The sequence below is a fragment of the Lynx canadensis genome, chromosome D4 (genome assembly GCF_007474595.2).
Source record: "Lynx canadensis isolate LIC74 chromosome D4, mLynCan4.pri.v2, whole genome shotgun sequence".
Lineage (NCBI taxonomy): Eukaryota > Metazoa > Chordata > Mammalia > Carnivora > Felidae > Lynx > Lynx canadensis.
In genome coordinates, this window is record NC_044315.2 from 54,751,809 (window position 1) to 54,770,797 (window position 18,989).

Below are 18,989 nucleotides of genomic sequence, written 5' to 3' on the forward strand. Positions count from 1 at the left end.
TCTTATGGTGACACCAACCTGCAGTTCCTAATTTCCTTCAAAAACACTCAGGAGGATGCATGTAGGCACAACTGAAGAGCTGGGTTCATCCAGATGGAGGTCCTGCTAGGTAACAGGTTAGCAAACTATTGCAGGACAGATTTGGCATGTGACTTGTTTTTAAAGAGGCCACAAGCTGCAAATTGTTTTAACATCTTCGAAGAGTTACAAAAAAAAAAAAAAAAAAAAAAAGACTATACAACATAGAGTACATCTGGCCCTTTACAGGAAAAGGTTGCTCACCCCTAAACTAAGTGAACGAAGACAGAAGGGCTAGAAAGAGGTTACTGTAAGGGAATGATTTAAACATAATCCAGAAAATCATAGCTGAGCATGAAGTATAGAGAAGGAGGGTGATGGGTAGAGTAAGGTCAAAAGATTATACTTCCTAGTCCTGTATTCTAAAAATGGTATTAGATATCTTTGGAGGTGGCCTAATCTGCCCCACCCAGAACAGAATTCCCTGATTCAATGACCACATGAAGGTAACTCCCAAGACCTAAAAAATAAAATTAACCTCTTGGAAATTCTGTTTATACCCTACTGCATGCAGGGCACTGCCTCTGATACAAGATATACAACACAAAATTGAAGAGGCAAGTAAAGTATATGGGACTACAGGGTACATGTACTTCTTGGTCTCTTTTGAAAACCTTTTCTTCTTTTGCCAGCCTCCTTAATGTTGTATTCTCTAGAATTTTCACTTATGCCTGCTTTTCTTGTTTTTCTACTCTCTGCAAGAACTCATCCACCTCTAGAACCTCTCTAGTACACCCACCCTAGTTTCCCAGTAACTCCTAAATCACCTCCCCAGTCCCCATCTCTCCTCCAAGATTCACACTCCTATTTCCAGATACCCACTGGAAATCTTCATCTGTCCAGATGTCCCCCAGGGTGTCCCAATAGAATTTTCTGTGATGATGGAAATGTTCTCTACCTATATTGGCCAATATGGCAGCCATGAGCCTCACTAAACACCACTTAAAATTCAGTTCCTCAGTTTTACTAGCCACATTTCAAGTGATCAATACCCACATGTGCCTAGTAGCTACTATATTGGACAGTGCAGCTCTAGGCTGCTCAGTCTCAAAGTGAACTCATTGTCTTCCCCAACTATCCCTATTCCTCTATCTCCTAATTCTCACACGGGGTGGTGGGGAGGGGGACGGAAATCTCATCATACCAGACTTTTCCCTCTCCTTACAGCCCATCCTCATGTACATGGTACCCAAATTTTGTCTAATCTACCTCAGAAATTGATTGAATCCAGCCTCTCCACTGAATCCCTGTTGTTTTTCTAAAGGCCCTTCTGACTTCTGGTTTGAGCTATTGAAAAGAGCTCCTTAAGCAGTCTTTCATCGAGGTTTTCCCACTCCAAACATTCTTCTACATTACTGCTAGTTGTTTGAAAACAAATCTAATCGTTCCATTCCCACCTTCTTTAACATTTCTGTTGGTTCCACCCTATTCATTGTTACACCTCTAGCATTTAGCATAGACTCAGACCATATGTACTCAGCATTTGGTGAATAAAAGAATTTTACAGACATAAGTCCAAAGAGGGATCCTTGTGCTTGAGAATGGTTTACCTATTTAAAGTGCAGATGGTCATGCAGAGAAACACATACTAGAGATCTAATTCTGCCCCCTTGTGTCTGTATAAAAGCATATCATCTAATGCTTTACAGGGATGAATTTATGGACTCAGACCTTGGCCTAACTCAACTTCCATTTTCCTTGCCTCTTGCTTTTCTCAGGCACAGATCCAATGGACTTACCATTCCCCCACGTGCAGGTAAAGTGAGAATTTCCTAATTTTCACATTTTAACAACCAATCTTACTGTACTTTTTTAAATGGCCCTTTCGCACTTAATGTTTTCTAATACCTACGTGATTCAGGTATTGACTAAAAACTCAGAATGAGGAAATAACTATTTACCAAGTTTTCATTATCTTCTTTGTACACATGCCAGCTGCTCTAGTGGAACTCAAGCATAAAGTACAAGATATAATATCCATGACACAACTACCATTTTCTTCTCCATCCTTGATCTTCTGCCATCACCCACAGTATCTTCCATGTAAAGGATACTTCCAGCCACATTGATCACCACCCTCAGTTCCAATCACCTTCACCTCTACCTCCACCCATTCTAGTTACTTCCGAACATGCCTAGCATTAGGCACTCTCTAAAATACTTTTTGTCTTATTCCTTCCTCCACTATATCTACTTGAACCTCACTGGAAAACAAATTGTTACCTCCCTGTTCTTTACGTATAATGGTGACCTAGCTTCACCTTTCCTACACAGCCCAGAAGCCAGAATGCATCAACTATACTCACCAATATCTCAACTCCCTTGCCTCCCTTTTACTAGTCACATTCAGAACTTCAACCATGAACCATCTATTTATTCACTCACCAAACACATACTATACAACAGCATTTTCTCATTCCTCAAGTCCAATCTTACTCACGACCCATATTTCTCAGAAGTTGGCATTACTTCCTACTTCATGGAGAGAGGCTTTACAAGTGTGAATAACCTCATCTCAGTGCATCTTGCTCATGAGCATTTCTTTGTGCATTACCTCCTTCTGTCATTTCACAGTAAGACTTGCCTCTGCTTCTGCCCATTACCAATTCACTTACCTGTGCTGTGCTCTGCCATTCAGGAACTCTGCTCCATCAGTTACCTCTCCTTTACTTTTTTTTCCTATTCCAGGGTCTCCTTCTCAGAAAGCTTGTCTTCCCTCTACCCTAAATTACAAAACAAACAAACAAACAAAAACCTCTCTTGGGGCCCCTGGGTGGCTTGGTCAGTTAGGCGTCCAACTCTTGGGTTTTGGCTCAGGTGGTCTCATTGTTTCATCAGTTTGACCCCTGCATCGGGATTCTCTCTCCCCCCCTCTGCCCCTCCCCTGCTCATGCTCTCTCAAAATAAACAATAAACTTAAAAAACACCTCACCTTTGTTTTTATACCCCTCACACACTTGCTTCTGAGCATGGGATCAAGAGCAGTTAACCATGTATCTCAGACTAAGATCCTTATCTCAACAGGCCCAGGATTATAAATGGGACCACAATACTTCTAGTGACTGGTTCTTTCTCACTAAGTGGCTTTAATAGTTACTGCATGTTCGCCTGTGACTTTTTTTCCTTTTGCCAAGTATATGTGGCTGAAAACTCTAACACACTCATACAGGTAACCTAGCAGGCCTACGGAGGCAATTTCATTAACGTTTTGAAATTATTTTAAACCTACAGAAATACAAAAATAGTATAAAGACTTCCCTTTTTTTACTCTCATTTTTTAACACTTTGCCACAATTTATCATTTTCTCTGTCTACATATGTAGCATTCTTTCTGAACCTTTTGAGAGTAGGCTACATACACAATGATTATGATTTAGCTTCCCATGTGGGTTTTCCTAAAGGCACCAGTGGACATATCCATATAGTAGTGCCCCCCACCCCCAACTCACCTGCAATTTTGCTTTTCATGTTGGTTATCCACAGTCAACTAGGATTTGGAAGCAGATGATCTGCCTTTTAAAGTATCCTGAGGTCAACAGTAGCCTAAGGCTACGTAACAATGACTTTGTCATTCACCTCATTTATCTCATCATGTAGGCATTTTACCACCTCACATCATCACAAGGATGAGTACAAGTTATTTTGAGAGACATTCACATAACTTTTATTACAGTATATTAATTGTCCAATTCTATTATTGCTGTCGTTAATTTCTTACTTCACCTAATTTATAAATTAAACTTTATCACAGATATGTATGTATAGAAAAAACCAGTACATACAGGGTTCAGTACTATTCAGTTTCAGGCATCCAGAGGGATCTTGTAACTTATTCCTTGCAGTTAAAGGGGTCATACCGTATAAATTCTGGTCTCAGTAATAGCTACATTAATTTAGTCAGTTAACATTTCAATTGTATGTAGCGTAACGAGCTTAATGTTAGAAATGCACCCATGCTCAGAATTCTGAAAAAATCTGGTTTGTGAAGAGAAACCTCTCCCTCTACTTCCCATCCTTTGCCCCCATTGGTGGGGACAGTGCGTGGCCACAACTCAAACCAGCTCATACATGGTTTCTGGTATCCTGAAGAACCTTCTGAAAAATTTTTAATCCAGGGTGTACTGACTGACTAAAGGCATCCATACCCACTGGCAGGGGACTGTAATTATTCCCCATGATGGAAGAATTCCCAGTAAGAATGGGCTGTCAGTTTACCTTGAGTAAACTGTTGTTGCCCTTTTGTATGCACAGACCATTATTACAGATTAGATGGGTTGGTGAGGGCCTCCCACAGAGCTTACTGAAACTGGGAAGTAATAAAGTTTTCCTGTTGTCAATCTGAAGACTGATGAACAACCAAGTGCAAATGTTAGGTTGCATTCCCGTTAAAGTCACAAAAACACTAAAAACCTGAGGTAAAATAAAATGTCTCATGGACATTGAATTCAGATGAACAGGTTAAAGAACACAGGATTAGGCTAAAAACTGACAGATAGCAGAGCCCCCTGAAAGGAGAAGGGAGGTCTTAGCCAATTTTAAACATCTCTAGCACCTAGTTATCCATCCAGTAAGTGCTGTAAGTACTTCTTATATGAAACGAAAGAGAAGGGATTTACCAGTACACATACATACAGTCGCCAAAGAACTTGCAGATTGGTAAGAGAACACTCTGTAATCAATTACTACACTGTCCAGGGTTATTATGAGTGCAAGTTTGAGGGGAAATAATGGAAAAGGGTACACGTTAGCAAAAGCCTCCTTTAACACAGATGAAATTCAGTTCCTAGCAGAAGAAAAATCCACATATGAAGGCTCTGCATTAGTAAGCAGCAGCCCCTCCATAGACCTGAAACAGGCTAAGGTGGCCAGAGCAAATGAGGGGAGAGGAAAGCTGAAAGTGGACCAGAATCTGATGAAGCAGAGGCATATTATGCTGGATTTTTGCTTGCTTTTTTAAAGTATCCTAAGAATAACAGAAAGTTCCTGAAGGATTTTAAATATGGGAATGAAACAAAAAAAAAAATTTTTTTAACTTTTTTTGAATGCTAACATGGGGGGAGGGTAGGTGTAGAGCAACAATGGATACAGGCAGACCCATTATAATAGCACAAGTGAGAGATTATGGCTGCCTAGGTTGGATAATGGTATAGACACATTAGAAATACTTACTGGCCAGGATTTGGGGATTAAATGAGAGAAGGAGGAGAAACAAAGACTGGGAAATTTTTGGCCTGAACACCTAAGAGGATGATGTGATGGTGCCATGTGTTAAGATGAGCTTTAGGTGTTTAAAAACATTGATAGGTTTTCACTAAATGTATACAAATATCACATAAAATTAAAAAATGAAATAACATAGCATTGTCTTTAATACTTCAGAAAACTACAAAATCATGTCATAATTTCAAGGTATATTCCTTGATCAACTATGGTCTTCCCAACATTTTCTCAGTCTCAGTGTCTGAGCTTACTAAAAATTGCCAACATCAATTTTAGATTGTCATTTTAAAAGAATTTCCTATTGCCCTTATAACAAATACAAAAATGACCTACAAAGCTTGGTCCCACCTTGTCCTTTGGCTAATTTTGCCTACTTTTAGTTCTTGCAGTATGCTTCTGCCTTTGGATCTTTGGACATCTTTTCCTTTGCGAAGAACAACTCTACTCCTAGCTAATAGCTACTTGTTTTCTCAATTTCAATTCAGCTATCACTTCCACGTGAAATTAGGCCCCCACTGTGTGCTCTTATAGGAAATTATGTTTTCTCTTCTGAGAATTTATGGTTTTTAATGTTTACATATATGTCCCCCAAGGACAGAGATCATATCTACTTTGTTCTATCACTGAAACCCTAAAAACATAAAACATAGAACCTGCCACCCAGCAGGCATTCCAACTTCTGTTGAACAATGAATGAATATGGTAACAAGGCAAGCTGAAGGCGACTAAATTAGATTTAATCCAAATTCTGTTCTTCCCTGGCAATCTTACATCAGGCTAGACAGAGAGCAATTTATTTTATCATCTCTAAAACAAGGATAAAACATAAACATAACCACTTTGCATACAAGAACTACCAATGTAGAAGTTTGGCAAGGGTATTTTGTTTTTAATAGGCTAAATGCTACATAACTGCATTTTACTGAAGACAGAAAACAAGTATGATATTCCTTATAATCAAAGAACTAAAATAATTAAAACTGTGAAATTAAATGCAGATCATCTAAAATTTACTATTTATAACAAGTATATCCTTAACTATTTTCAAGATTTTAGCTCTACTAAAATTAAAAAAAAAAAAAGGCAATACTACATAGAAAAATTTCTGGATTCTTGTAAAGTGTTACTGTTTTATTTTTTATTTTGTCGAATACACATCTGTTTTACTGGCAGTCCAGATAAACAAGTATATAAAGGAAATATTTAAATTTTCTTTTGGCAGATGTCTAAACTGTGCAGATTAAAATGCCTTAATTTAACCTGAAGAAATGGTTTTGAATCATACAAAGTTTTAAGAAGAAAAATAAAGACTGTCCAAAGGGATTCTCCTAGCTTATAACACATTTCCAGAATAACTCTCAAAAAAAAATTCAAAAATACTCATTGACTACTTTAAAAATATGTTGATACCATATGGCTTTATGAAATAACTTCTAAAATTTATATTTTTTTTTATTTAAAAAGGACCCCAAGTTTTAAATAAACTGCTAGCAATATCATTTTCCTCACTTAAAAGTGCATATCTCTGAGGGTGGGACATACATACTTTTTGAACAAATAATGATTTTTACAAATTTTTAACACAAAAAAAAAATCACTTAAAATATTTTTAAGGGGGAAAAGTTTTCACCAAAAGTCATCTTTAAATAGACTGCAGCAGATGAAACTGTTAACTGTTGTTTTTGTTTTCCATCAGAATTCTCAATGAGATGCTTTGGCAGTTTTAAGACATATCACGGTCTCTCCCAAGAGACACTGACATTAATGATGTCCGTGGAGATGGCAATTGCCTTGATGGCTCAGTTTGAATAGAGACATTACTGGGCTGGTTCTCCAAATCAGAGGCAAAGGTACTCTCTTCTCTTACATCAAGAGTTTGTTCAACTGAAGCTGCCTGGGATGGAATATTATCCACAGTTTTGTTGGCATTATTCAAGTTGTTATTAAGCGTGGTAGTATTACACTCCGTGTCTAGGATGCCAAATTCATCTTCTATTGTAACTACATCTTTAGCTTCAAATGGTTCGAAGGGGGGAGGCAAAAACTCATTTTGTAAAGAGTCTTGAGGACCACTATTACCGCATTCTGTATCCTCCTTTACTTCAGAATCCTTATCACTATCACTGTCAATGGTAATTACAACTGGTGAGCGTGAAGCATTGTCCCCATGATGCTTCTTATGCTTCTTCTTGTGCTTCTTCTTTTTCTTTTTATGGTGTCTAGTCGTATCAGTAGCTTTCCCTTCATAAACTATCTCCACACTCAAGCTCCGGGTCCTCCTTTTTTTCCTCTTGTGTTTTGTCTCTCTGTCTGATGACCGGCTGTCTGAAAAGCTATCACTCTCATTTTTGTGGTTTCCATCTAATTTTGACGAGGATTTTTGGTAATGGCTTTCCTTTACTTTAGAAGCAAATTCACGAGAAGGTTGGGCCACTTCGTTAGTACCCTCCAAATGGCGCGTTTTGTATTTTCGTTTCCCCCCAGGCTTTTCATTTCTTACCCAATCAGGCCCTGTAGATGCAGTCTTTGATCTATTACTAGATAGGCTCCTTGATCTGTGCCTTTCATAGTAGTAATACTTCCTTTCACTGTGATTATTTTTTTTCCTTGCATTTGTTCTTTCAGAAAAGGACTGAATTCTGAATTCTGGACTTGAAGATTGTCTGGAATAATGAGCTCTGGACAGAGTCCTCCTCCTGTATGATGATTCGTAGCCATCCCTGTCCTTGTTTCTACTATAGTAAGTGTACTCCCACTTGTATCTGCTTCCATAATTATTTCTTAAGTAATAACGATCTCTATTTCTGCTCCGTGATCTTCTTTTACCATGATCACTGCTACGAGATCTTGATCTGCTTGTGCTTTCACTACTTAGAGAGAGAGTCTGGCTTCTTCTTGACCAGCTGCTATCTCTAGTTCTTGATCTCTTTTTGTCTCTTCTACCTCTAGGTCTGCTACTCTCCCTGCTTCTCGATCTTTTGCTTTTCATCCTTTTCTTCCCATGATGCTTTCTACGATTCTTCTGATCATGCCCACTTCTACTCTGGGAACGTGAATCTGAACTTCTTGACCTTGCCCTCCTCCTGTGTCTATGGTTATATGGGGAATATACTCTATCTCCTCTGATAGATGAGCTCAGGTCTCTAGGAGATGACAATGATGTTGAGTGTTTCTCTTCCTTCTTTGACTTGATTCTTTTACCAGAACCACAATGACCTTTATTTATTTGCTCATCCTTTCCAAGGACAGAGCGTGGAGATGAACATCTACTAACATCACTATCACCAGAACTGTAGGATTGTTCTTGTGTCTTCACTGTCTCCATTTTCTCATAAGAGCCTAACTCCTCAGAATCAGAGGACAGTTCAACAAGTTCTGGGGTCCTCTCAGCTAGTGGTTTAACAAACCCAACAATGACACAATTATCTGAAGAAGAATCACTGTCATTATTTAGGTCTTCATTACTTTGTACTCCTTGTATCTGAGATGTAGCTCTTCCTGCTACAAGTTCTTCATCTGAACTATCAGAAGTATTTAAAAGGGAAGACATGGCAGCATGTACCTGCTCTGAGCTTGAGTAAGATGGCCCTGGAGTTTCATCATCCCATGGTGCTTGACTAACAGTGGTTACATTGATATCCAACTCTTGGGTTTCAGCTTCATCTGGAGATATTGTTATAACTGAAGAATCAGAATGGCTACCTTCTTCATATGAAGGAGCAGGACAATCATAATTAGCATGCTGGTCAAAAGCTGCCATGTTAAAGGGAGATCGAGCAAAACTGATAAATTCATGTATAAAATGCTCAGTCCGATTAAGTAAAAACGGTCTTAAGTCAGATACAAACTCCCGACTCTCCAAGTCATAGCGAGTAACATTACTCATGATGATGTGCTGGACAATATTCACTAAAGATCCATGAGCTCCAAAAAGAACTGTAAGTTCACGTTTTAACCAGGGGACTAATCTGTGAAGGCAAGCTGGATTTCTACGGAAAAATTCAGCTGAAATATCCCTGCAGCGACCACCATCTTCAATATTTCTAACACGAGCACCAGCACGATAGAGAGTTCGTCTGAAATTAATAATATCTTGTTCTTGAATTTTTCGCAAAGATCTTTCATCTGCAGTAGTTGGCCTCCTTATTGCAATCTGCCTCATAAGTTGAGGAATTTCACCATTTCTAGGTCTTGCTGAAATGCCTAACCCTTCAAATAGTACTCCACTATCTGGTGGAGTTGTTGTTCTTCTATTCGCGGTACTACTAGGTGAATACACAGAAGTACTTCGATTTGTCATAGTTGTACGATAGCGAAATCGTGGAGCATCAGGGGTGGCAAAAGAACCATTATACGAAGGCCTCAGGACATACTCCTTGAAGTCATCTTCTGCCCTCACAGAATGGAAAATAGAATCAAAGGGCTGTTTACACAGTGGACATTCAGCTTTGTTTTTTGACCACTCCTGTACACAGCGAAAACAGAACTTATGTAAACAGCGATCTAAGTAAGACACATTATCAAATCTATCCAAGCATATAGGACACTTAGAATCAGGAGATGCATCAGCTGGTACTGTCTGTTGCAATTTGCTAGTACCAGCTTTAGGTGAAAAGTTGTCCATTTTAAATTCCTTAGCAGCTGATGCCATTATCTGTAAAAGGGAAAAAAATACATCAGTAATCTGATAAAAAAGAAACTAAACCTGGAAAAAAAAAAAAGCAAATAATGACTATGAGACATTCTTTGGTGAAAATAGTTGAGTAGCTCATTATCTTTGTAATATGCAAGGGCAGCTAGCATAGTACTTAAAACACAAACACTAAAGTCAGGTATTTGAATCCTGAATTGAATTCTGATTCCACACTAGCAAGCGTGACTAGATCGGTGATAATAGAACCTGCATCACAGTGTTTGTGAAGATATAAAAAGCCTTCAGAGGGGCGCCTGGGTGGCTCTGTTGGTTGAGCATCCAACTTCGGCTCAGGTAATGATCTCACAGCTCGTGAGCTCGAGCCCCACGTCCAGTTCTGTGCTGACAGCTTGAAGCCTGCTTCAGATTCTGTCTCCATCTCTCTCTGCCCCTCTCCCAGCTTGTGTTCACTCTCTCTCTCTCTCAAAATATAAACATTAAAAAAATAAAGGGGAACCTGGGTGGCTCAGTCGGTTAAGCGTCTGACTTCGGCTCAGGCCATGATCTCACGGTTCATGGGTTTGAGCCCCACATCAGGCTGGGTGCTGACAGCTCAGAGCCTGGACCCTGCTTTGGATTCTGTGTCTCCTTCTTGCTCTGCTCCTCCCCCACTCACACTCGGTCTCTCTCAAAAATAAACATTTAAAAAAATTTTTTAAAAAATAAAAACCTTTAGAAAAGGTACATTATCATATATAGTAAGCTTTCAAGTACTATACAGCATTCTATCTTTAATTGTTTTAAAGTTTATTTATTTTGAGAGAGAGAGAGAGAGAGAGAGAGAGAGAGAGAGAGAGAGAGAAGCAAGCATGGGGCAGAGACAGAGGGAGAGAGAGAATCCCAAGCAAGCTCTGCATGGTTAACGCTGAGCCCAATGCAGGCCTCCAACTCACAAACTGCAAGATCATGAACTGAGCCGAAGTCAGATGCTTAACTAACTGAGCCATCCAGGTGCCCCTAACTTTCTATTCTTTTTCAAGAGAATTTAACAGGGGGCACCTGGGTGGCTCAGTCAGTTAAGCATCCAACTCCTGATTCCAGCTCAGGTCATGATCTCATAGTTCGTGAGATGGAGCCCTGCATGGGGCTCTGCACTGACAGCGCAGAGCCTGCTTGGGATTCTCTCCTTCTCTCTCTTTGCCCCTACCCAGACTCACTCTCTCCCACACACAATCTCTCTCTCAAAATAAATAAACTTAAAAAAAATAGAGAACTAAAAATAATTTGATATATACAAAAGAAAATCTGCCAAGAACTCATGTATCCACCACCCAGATTTAACAACTTCACATTTTTCATGGTTATTCCAAATTTTTTAAAATATCCCTTATCTTCTCCTATCCCTCTCTAGAAAACAAAAACCCAAATCACCACAGTCCTCAGTTGGTGTTATTTCCATGTATGGTTTTATATCATTGATACAAATGCCCTGAACAATACAGACTGACTTATTTTATTTGTGGAAAGTATTGGATATGCACCTTTAAAAATAACTGTAGTGACAGGCACCTGGGTAGCTCAGTAAGTTAAGCGTCTGACTCTTGGTTTTGGCTCAGGTCATGATCTCATGGTTGTGGGATCAAGCCCCAGTGGGGTTCCATGCTGGGCATGAAGCCCACTTGGGATTCTCTCTCCCTCTGTCCCTCCCCCCGCTTGCTCATGCTCTCAAAAAAATAAAAAATAAAAATAACTGTCGTGAGATAATCTGCATACCACAAAGTTCACCAGTTTAAACCAATTCTGTAGTCTTTAGTGGAAGATTCTTACACACACACACAAAAGTATCTTTTAGTGAAGACTAAATGAAATATGTAAAAGCACTCAAAGGTAGTTGCTGGCTCACAGCAACTACTGCATAAACGTTAGATGCTGTTATTATTATTACTATTTGTTACACTATTATTTTCAGTTCCTCATGGACTCCTTACAGAATCCCCTAAAAGCCTTGCCTAGATTTTTTTATTTAATCCAAAGTCACCCACAAAGTTTCTTGAAATAATGCTTCTAGTCTCATTTTTTCCCCACAAGGATCACTAAAATCTTAAAGATTAGTTTTGTTTTCTTTAAATTTATCAGTTTATGTTGACCCATAACTTACAAAATGATTTTGCCAGAGCTGAAATTTGGTGTGCCTTATATTTTTGGCTTTATCATCTTATCTCTCTTTAGCTATATTCTATACTAATCACTAAATATATATTAAATATTAGGTTCTTCCTTTATGTTTCCTGGGCCTATTATTCATCTTTATTCACCTCCTCTATTACAGGGAGTTCTATCAGCAGTCAACTGCTTTCAAGTCAGCCAAATAATACAACTTTCTAAACACTGGCCATACCAAACTCTAACAAACCCGATGACAAAAATCCATGATTGTGAAATGTAACTATTTCATCACAGATTTCAAATTAAACTTGCTCATCTAGGGTATCTTAACTTTCTCCAAGACATAACTTAATAGGAAATCAATTAATGCTGAACAAATGTTTCTCCAGGGATCTAAATATTTCTAGTCCTCTATTTTCTAGACCAGAAATACAAAAATCAACACTCTACAGCATAGAATTGCAAACTGCATAGAGCTATATAAATAATACAGTACTAATTGTTACTATATTTAAACTCTGAAACCTTAATATTGCATAAATCTCTCAGCATTTTCCCCTACTTCTAACATTTTTATTCTCCCCCAGGGAAAAAAAAGCCTAAAAATAAACATTTTTATGATCAGAGTTTGTGCACTAGGGGAAGGAATGAAGAGTGGAGTGGGAACTGGAGAGGTTCACAGAGAACCTGGACTGAAAAGCAAATTTCCCCTAAAAATAACTCTGTAAACTAGAGATATCCAATTAGCTCTAGATTTTAGTCTGTACACCTATGTAATAAAGGGATTACTAGACTTTTAAAAAAAGACTGGTGAATTTAAAGCTAATACATTGTATCTTAGTTTATTTCTTGGAAATACAGACATTTAGTATTTACTGAACATTTGCAGTTCACATAAAAATTACAACCCCAGGGGTGCCTGGGTGGCGCAGTCGGTTAAGCATCCGACTTCAGCCAGGTCACGATCTCGCGGTCCGTGAGTTCGAGCCCCGTGTCAGGCTCTGGGCTGATGGCTCAGAGCCTGGAGCCTGTTTCCGATTCTGTGTCTCCCTCTCTCTCTGCCCCTCCCCCATTCATGCTCTGTCTCTCTCTGTCCCAAAAATAAATAAACGTTGAAAAAAAAAATTTAATTTAAAAATTACAACCCTGAATGCATTTATTAAAGGAAATTAGTAGGTAGTAAACTTGAAGCTCAAATAAAACAAAATATCAACTAAGTAGGATTTGTTTTAAAAAATGGAATCTTAAGTCTTCCCTTCCCTAGTTTTATAAACCTGTTAACCACTTTGACAGCACAGCATAAAGCTAAAGAATGATCAGTAATGTCATTTACAATAGACAAAAAGAAAAGAGTTGTTTTGTATTTCTCTAGTATCTTTAGATATAAAGACTGGAAGTTACCAGAAACATCAAACAATGGCAATGAACGTACATCATCAAATAAGAGATTTACTCCTTCAAAAACATCGCTAATGCTGAAATTAAAACATTTGCTAATGGAGCACCTGGCTTGCTCAGTCAGTAGAGCATGTGACTCTTGATCTCGAGGTAATGAGTTCAAGCTCCAACTGGGTGTAGAGATTACTTTTTTTTTTTTTAATTCACCAAAATATTTGCTGAGATACAAATGTGGTAGAATTACCATGTGACCCAGAATTCAACACCTACCCAAGAGAAATGAAAACATATGTCCACACAAAAACCTGGATGTGAATAATCAGAGCAGCATTTGTCACAATAGCTCAAACGTGGAAACAATCCCAACAACTGATGAAAAGACAAAATGTGGTATATCCATACAATGGAATATAACTGGGCAATAAAAAGGATGAAGCACTGATAAATGCTACAATATAGATGAAAATTTTCATTAAGCTAAATGGAAAAAAAAAAAATTAGTCGCTAAGACCACATGTTGCATGATGCCATTCATATGAAATGTCCAGAATAGGCAAATCTATGGATGAAAATTTATGGTGGTTGCTGGGGGAGGGAGAGAGATTACAAAGTTTATTTCTGAGATGATGAAAATGTTCAATTATAGTTGCACAACTCTGTAAGTATACCCAAAACCACTGGATTATACACTTTAAACAGGTGACCTTTATGGATGGAATATAAATTCTATTTCAACAAAGCTGTTTTAAAAATACGAATTGGGGCGCCTGGGTGGCGCAGTCGGTTAAGCGTCCGACTTCAGCCAGGTCACGATCTCGAGGTCCGTGAGTTCGAGCCCCGCGTCAGGCTCTGGGCTGATGGCTCGGAGCCTGGAGCCTGTTTCCGATTCTGTGTCTCCCTCTCTCTCTGCCCCTCCCCCGTTCATGCTCTGTCTCTCTCTGTCCCAAAAATAAAAATAAAAAACGTTGAAAAAAAATTTAAAAAAAAATAAATAAAAATACGAATTAAGGCATAAAACAGGAGTGGTTAGGAGACAGATTAAGATTTATAGGTTTACAAATTCTGGGTTTAGGTAGCAAAGGTGGACCTGATGGTGGATTTAGTGCTTCAGATTCTAGAACCTTGTGATAAAGGTTTCTCTGTCCTCGCACTCTAGGAATTGGGACTTGAAGTTAATTTCCCCACAGGGCTAAAGATGAAATCAATTCTTCTGATCCTTTTTCCAGAACTGCCTCCCAAATTCTAAATAAACTTTGCCACCTTTAGGATACACTGATTAAACCAAACCTTCCCCAAATCTTCAAATCTACTGGCTTTAACAGAGGTAAGAATCCTTCCTATCACATTTTGGGGTAAGTGCAGATATTTAACAAGTATGTATTACTTAGGGAAAATGAGTGAGAGGGGGTAAAGAATCAAGAGACTGGAGTCTATAAATTATGTCAGGACATTTAAAAATGGTGCTAATTAGGGGCATCTGGGTGCCTCAGTCAGTTAAGGCTCTGACTCTTGGTTTCGGTTCAGGTCATGATCTTGAGGTTCATGAATTTGAGCCCCAAGTCAGAGAATTCCTGCTTAAATTCTCTCTCTCACTCTCTCTCCCTCTGCCCCTACCCAGTTTGTGCGTGCATGCAATCTCTTTCTCTCTCTGAAAATAAATAAATTGAGTTTATTTTAAAAAATGGTGATTACATATAGGGGAGTGATGTTATTAATTCTAATGTTGAGCCAGGGTTGAAAATCAAAGCCACTTATTAGCGGTGTGATCTGGAGGAAATTATTTCTCAAAACCTTCAAATTTTCCCAATTCTAAAATGGGTTAAATAACAGTACCCACCTGAAAAGTAGATGAACTAGAATAAGCCCCAAATATTAAAAATAATGTGGAGGGGTGCCTGGGTGGCTCAGTAGTTAAGAGTCCCACTTTGGCTCAGGTCATGATCTCATGGTTCCTGAGTTCGAGCCCCGCACCAGGCCCTGTGCTGACAGCTGGGAGCCTGGAACCTGCTTCAGATTCTGGGTCTCCCTCTCTCTCTCTGCCCCCCCAGCTCATGCTCTCTCTCAAAAATAAACAAACATTAAAAAATAATAATAAAAATAAAAGTAATCTGGGTCTTACCTCTTATGACCTTAAAAACCACTGTACCTCTCTGATCTGCAATTCAGTTCCCAAGGATCACATGGATCTTACAGGATCTACTGACCAGAAGCTATGAATTTTAATTCCAATTCCAGCCATAAAAAAAACCTGCTTGGGAACCATTTCCTTCTAAAGCCACTCACTCCAGGTAAGCATTACTGCTTTGGCTGCCTAAAGCTTTTAATTTCATTGACTAAAAACAAAATTAAAAAGACCCCAACCTTCACCATTAACTTAAATCTCGGATAACTATTAATTTATCCTAAATAATCTTGAACATTACCTACCAAAAATTCTATTCTCTTTTGCCTTTAAAACATTGTTTGCTTCATCTCAGTACGGCTCCCTTCCAGTCTACGAATCAGCAGCCCACGAGGAAAGCTACACTGACTGGATGGTTGGAAAAACCACAGGCAGGCGAGCCCAACCCACAATGTGTAACACAGCACAGACAACTCCAATAGTCACGGTGATAGTGGCTTCCTCGGGGTGAGAAGTGCCACTCGCCAGGATCGCTGATAAGCACCACGTGCATTACATAATCACAACGAACTAAAACACATTTACTCCTATTTTACAGACAGGCGGAGAGATTAGGGAACCTAACCTCTGGCAAAACCTCTGATAGTGGCGATGCCACTAGTGAGACGCGAACGTTTTGTTTTGTGTGGGGTCCCCCCACCCCCCGCCCCCAAGAGAGCAAGCTTTTTCCAGTACACCGGTAGGCTCGCGCCCCTCGGGAGAGGTTCCAGGAAACGCAACCCTTCCCCGCCCACCCGCACAAATCCACAGGTGCGCCACCAGAGCCGCCAGCCCGCCCGCCGGGAGCCCCGCCCCGCCGAGGCCCGGACGGCCCCTCAGGCCCCGATCGCAGCTCCCTGGTCCCTGGGCCTCGTTCCAGGCCAGGAGCGCCGGCTAGCCCAGCCCTTCCGACCTCCGCGCCCCATTGTTTCGGATCTTTCTCACCTCGGAGGACGCCGGCGCAGGCCCGGCTGGGGCGCTCGTGCCAAGCTCTCGGCGGCCCAAAAAGCTAGGTCGATGACGGCAGGATCCGCGAAGGCGTACTCGACGACTTCTCCGCCGGCCCTCAGGAACGGGAGCAGGCGGGGGCGCTTCACCCTCCTCGCGAGACAGCGGAGACCCCGGCGGCTGCTGCGACCCCTGTGACGTAAAGCGCTCATCACCAATGGCAGCTTGGGGGGCGGCGGCAGAAAGCGAGACCCACTCCGCAGCCCCCCGCGCGTCAAAACACAACACCCGCGTGCGTAACGCATGCGCAGTAGAAGGGCGCCGGCACCGAGGGCGGGGCCTAAGAACTCTCAGCCGAGCCCCGGCCCTTCCCCCATCGTCGCCTCCACTCCCCGAAGGGGAGCTCGGAGATCCTTCCAGGCACAAATCATTACTATCACCGTCATTCTTGTGATCACCAGTTTCTGGGGGTTACAGGCCCACTACTTAATTTTCGTATTTAACTTACCCGAAAAACACGATAACCAGCTTGGTTTCATTTAAACCTCACCAAACTCTGCGAAAAGTTACTAAAATTACCTCTAGTTGTAAACATAAAGGAACTGAGTTATATGGAGGTGAAGTGACCGCCTCGGGTTGCACAGCTAGGAAATAACACTGGAATTCGAATGGAATCCAAAGCCAGAGCCCAACCAGTGTCCTACGCAGTCTTCCTAAATCTACTCCGGTCTAAGGATAAACAGGGATTGCCTAAAAAAACAGGACCTTGAAATCTTCCCCAAACTGGTAACGTTTTTTTCTCAAAAGAACACTTTTCCCCTTCCCCGTATCTGGATTAAAACGCTCTTTAGGTGATACCTGAGATGTATAGACACAACGCCTGAGCCTGAAGCGGCCCATTGCTCCACTCTATCCACAGGCCTCAGATGGGAGCATCCCAAACATTCTCAAGCTAAACTTGGTACAACGGCCCAGGTACAAAATGCTGTCTTTGGCTTAATATCTGATAATGTGCTACCGTTCTAAACACATAACATACGCTCAAAAAGACACTTGTTGATCGGCACGTACGTTATGCCAGGTAATGCGCGCTACGTTATTTCTTAGAAGTATCATTTACATTCACAAGCCACTAAGTTCTCAAAGACTTTGTTTTCTGGCAGAAGGGCTCAATTAACAGGGACTCCCATAACGATTTGTCCCTGTGTTATATAAAAATGGGTGACACTCTTATTTAAGCCAATGATGAATACACGAACATCTATCTGTATCATGTGGAAACAAGTGCGGGAGGAAACGTTAATCCCTCCAGCGTCAGAAACCAGTGTAGTATTTAAAATAAGGATTATTTTTTCAAATGAATGTTTAAATGCACAAGACGGTTCATTATCTTGCATGAATACAGCACTGCAACTGAAAGACCGGTTGTTAAGGCACGCCCATCTCTCTAACTGAAAAAAAAAAAAAAGCCATTTTCAACATTTTCTCCTTTATCCCATCCCCTCCCCGCACCCCGAGCTAGGCCCGCAGATCACGTGAGCCTGTCCCCAGCTCCGGGCGGAAGAGGCCGGCCCGGCTGAAGGGAAACGCTCCTGGAGGCGAGGGGCGGGCGCTGATGCCCGGCTGCAAGATGGCCGCCACCGCTCGGCAGCCGCCGCCCCGGAGGTTACTCTAAGGCCCGCAGTTTCCCTCCGTTCCCGCTGAACGCCGCAGCCTCCTTACCATGAAGCCAGTGAGTCGCCGCACCCTGGACTGGATTTATTCAGTGGTAGGTCCCTAGTCTGGGGGGGCTCCACGGTGTCGACTCCCTAGGCCCGCAGGCGGAAGGCCCCCTATTTCTTCAGCGCCCAGAAACTCTAAAATCCATTCCTGTATTAAGGATTTTACTCTCACCTCGACTCCGCCTCTTCCTGGAAGACACGCTCTTCCGCTTCTTACGTAAGGGCGGCTGGGTGTACTCGCCTCCGGAACCCTTTATTCCAGTTGTTCACTGTAATTCCCACCTTAGCAACGTACACGGCAACCTGTTGGGGCGAGGGGAGGGAGAAAAGTACCACTGACAGTAACTTTTTTTTTTTTTTTGCTCTTACTCCCCATCTTGCATTTTTTTAGTTGCTTCTCGCGATCGTATTGCTCTCCTGGGGATATGTCATCTATGCATCAACAGTAGTCGCACGACGACAGCTAAGCAAGAAATACCCAGACAAAATCTTGGGGATGAATGAGAATTTGTAATTCTTCTGGATTTAATTCTGTGCATATAGTTCTTTACCTCATGCTTATATGACACGTGTGTATATTTAAAGTAAAATCCATTATGCAGAGTTTCCAATTTTTTTTTTGTATAAGTGCTTTATAATAACCACTAATCTAATTTTCACAGAG

At 40.8% G+C, this 18,989-nt stretch overlaps 2 protein-coding genes across 2 annotated transcripts; one reads left to right on the top strand and one right to left on the bottom strand.

Moving 5' to 3' along the window:
• Positions 1-5,424: 5,424 nt before the first annotated feature.
• TOPORS (TOP1 binding arginine/serine rich protein, E3 ubiquitin ligase) lies at positions 5,425-18,516 on the bottom strand. Its single transcript, XM_030294017.2, has 3 exons — positions 18,327-18,516; positions 16,602-16,796; positions 5,425-9,952 (listed from the first exon to the last, which is right to left on the bottom strand). The coding sequence occupies exons 1-3, from the start codon at positions 18,327-18,329 to the stop codon at positions 7,022-7,024; spliced, it is 3,129 nt and encodes a 1,042-aa protein (XP_030149877.1). The 5' UTR covers positions 18,330-18,516; the 3' UTR covers positions 5,425-7,021.
• Positions 18,199-18,936, top strand: SMIM27 (small integral membrane protein 27). The gene is made up of 2 exons (XM_030294023.1): positions 18,199-18,372; positions 18,717-18,936. The coding sequence occupies exons 1-2, from the start codon at positions 18,328-18,330 to the stop codon at positions 18,837-18,839; spliced, it is 168 nt and encodes a 55-aa protein (XP_030149883.1). The 5' UTR covers positions 18,199-18,327; the 3' UTR covers positions 18,840-18,936.
• The last annotated feature ends 53 nt before the right edge of the window (positions 18,937-18,989 follow it).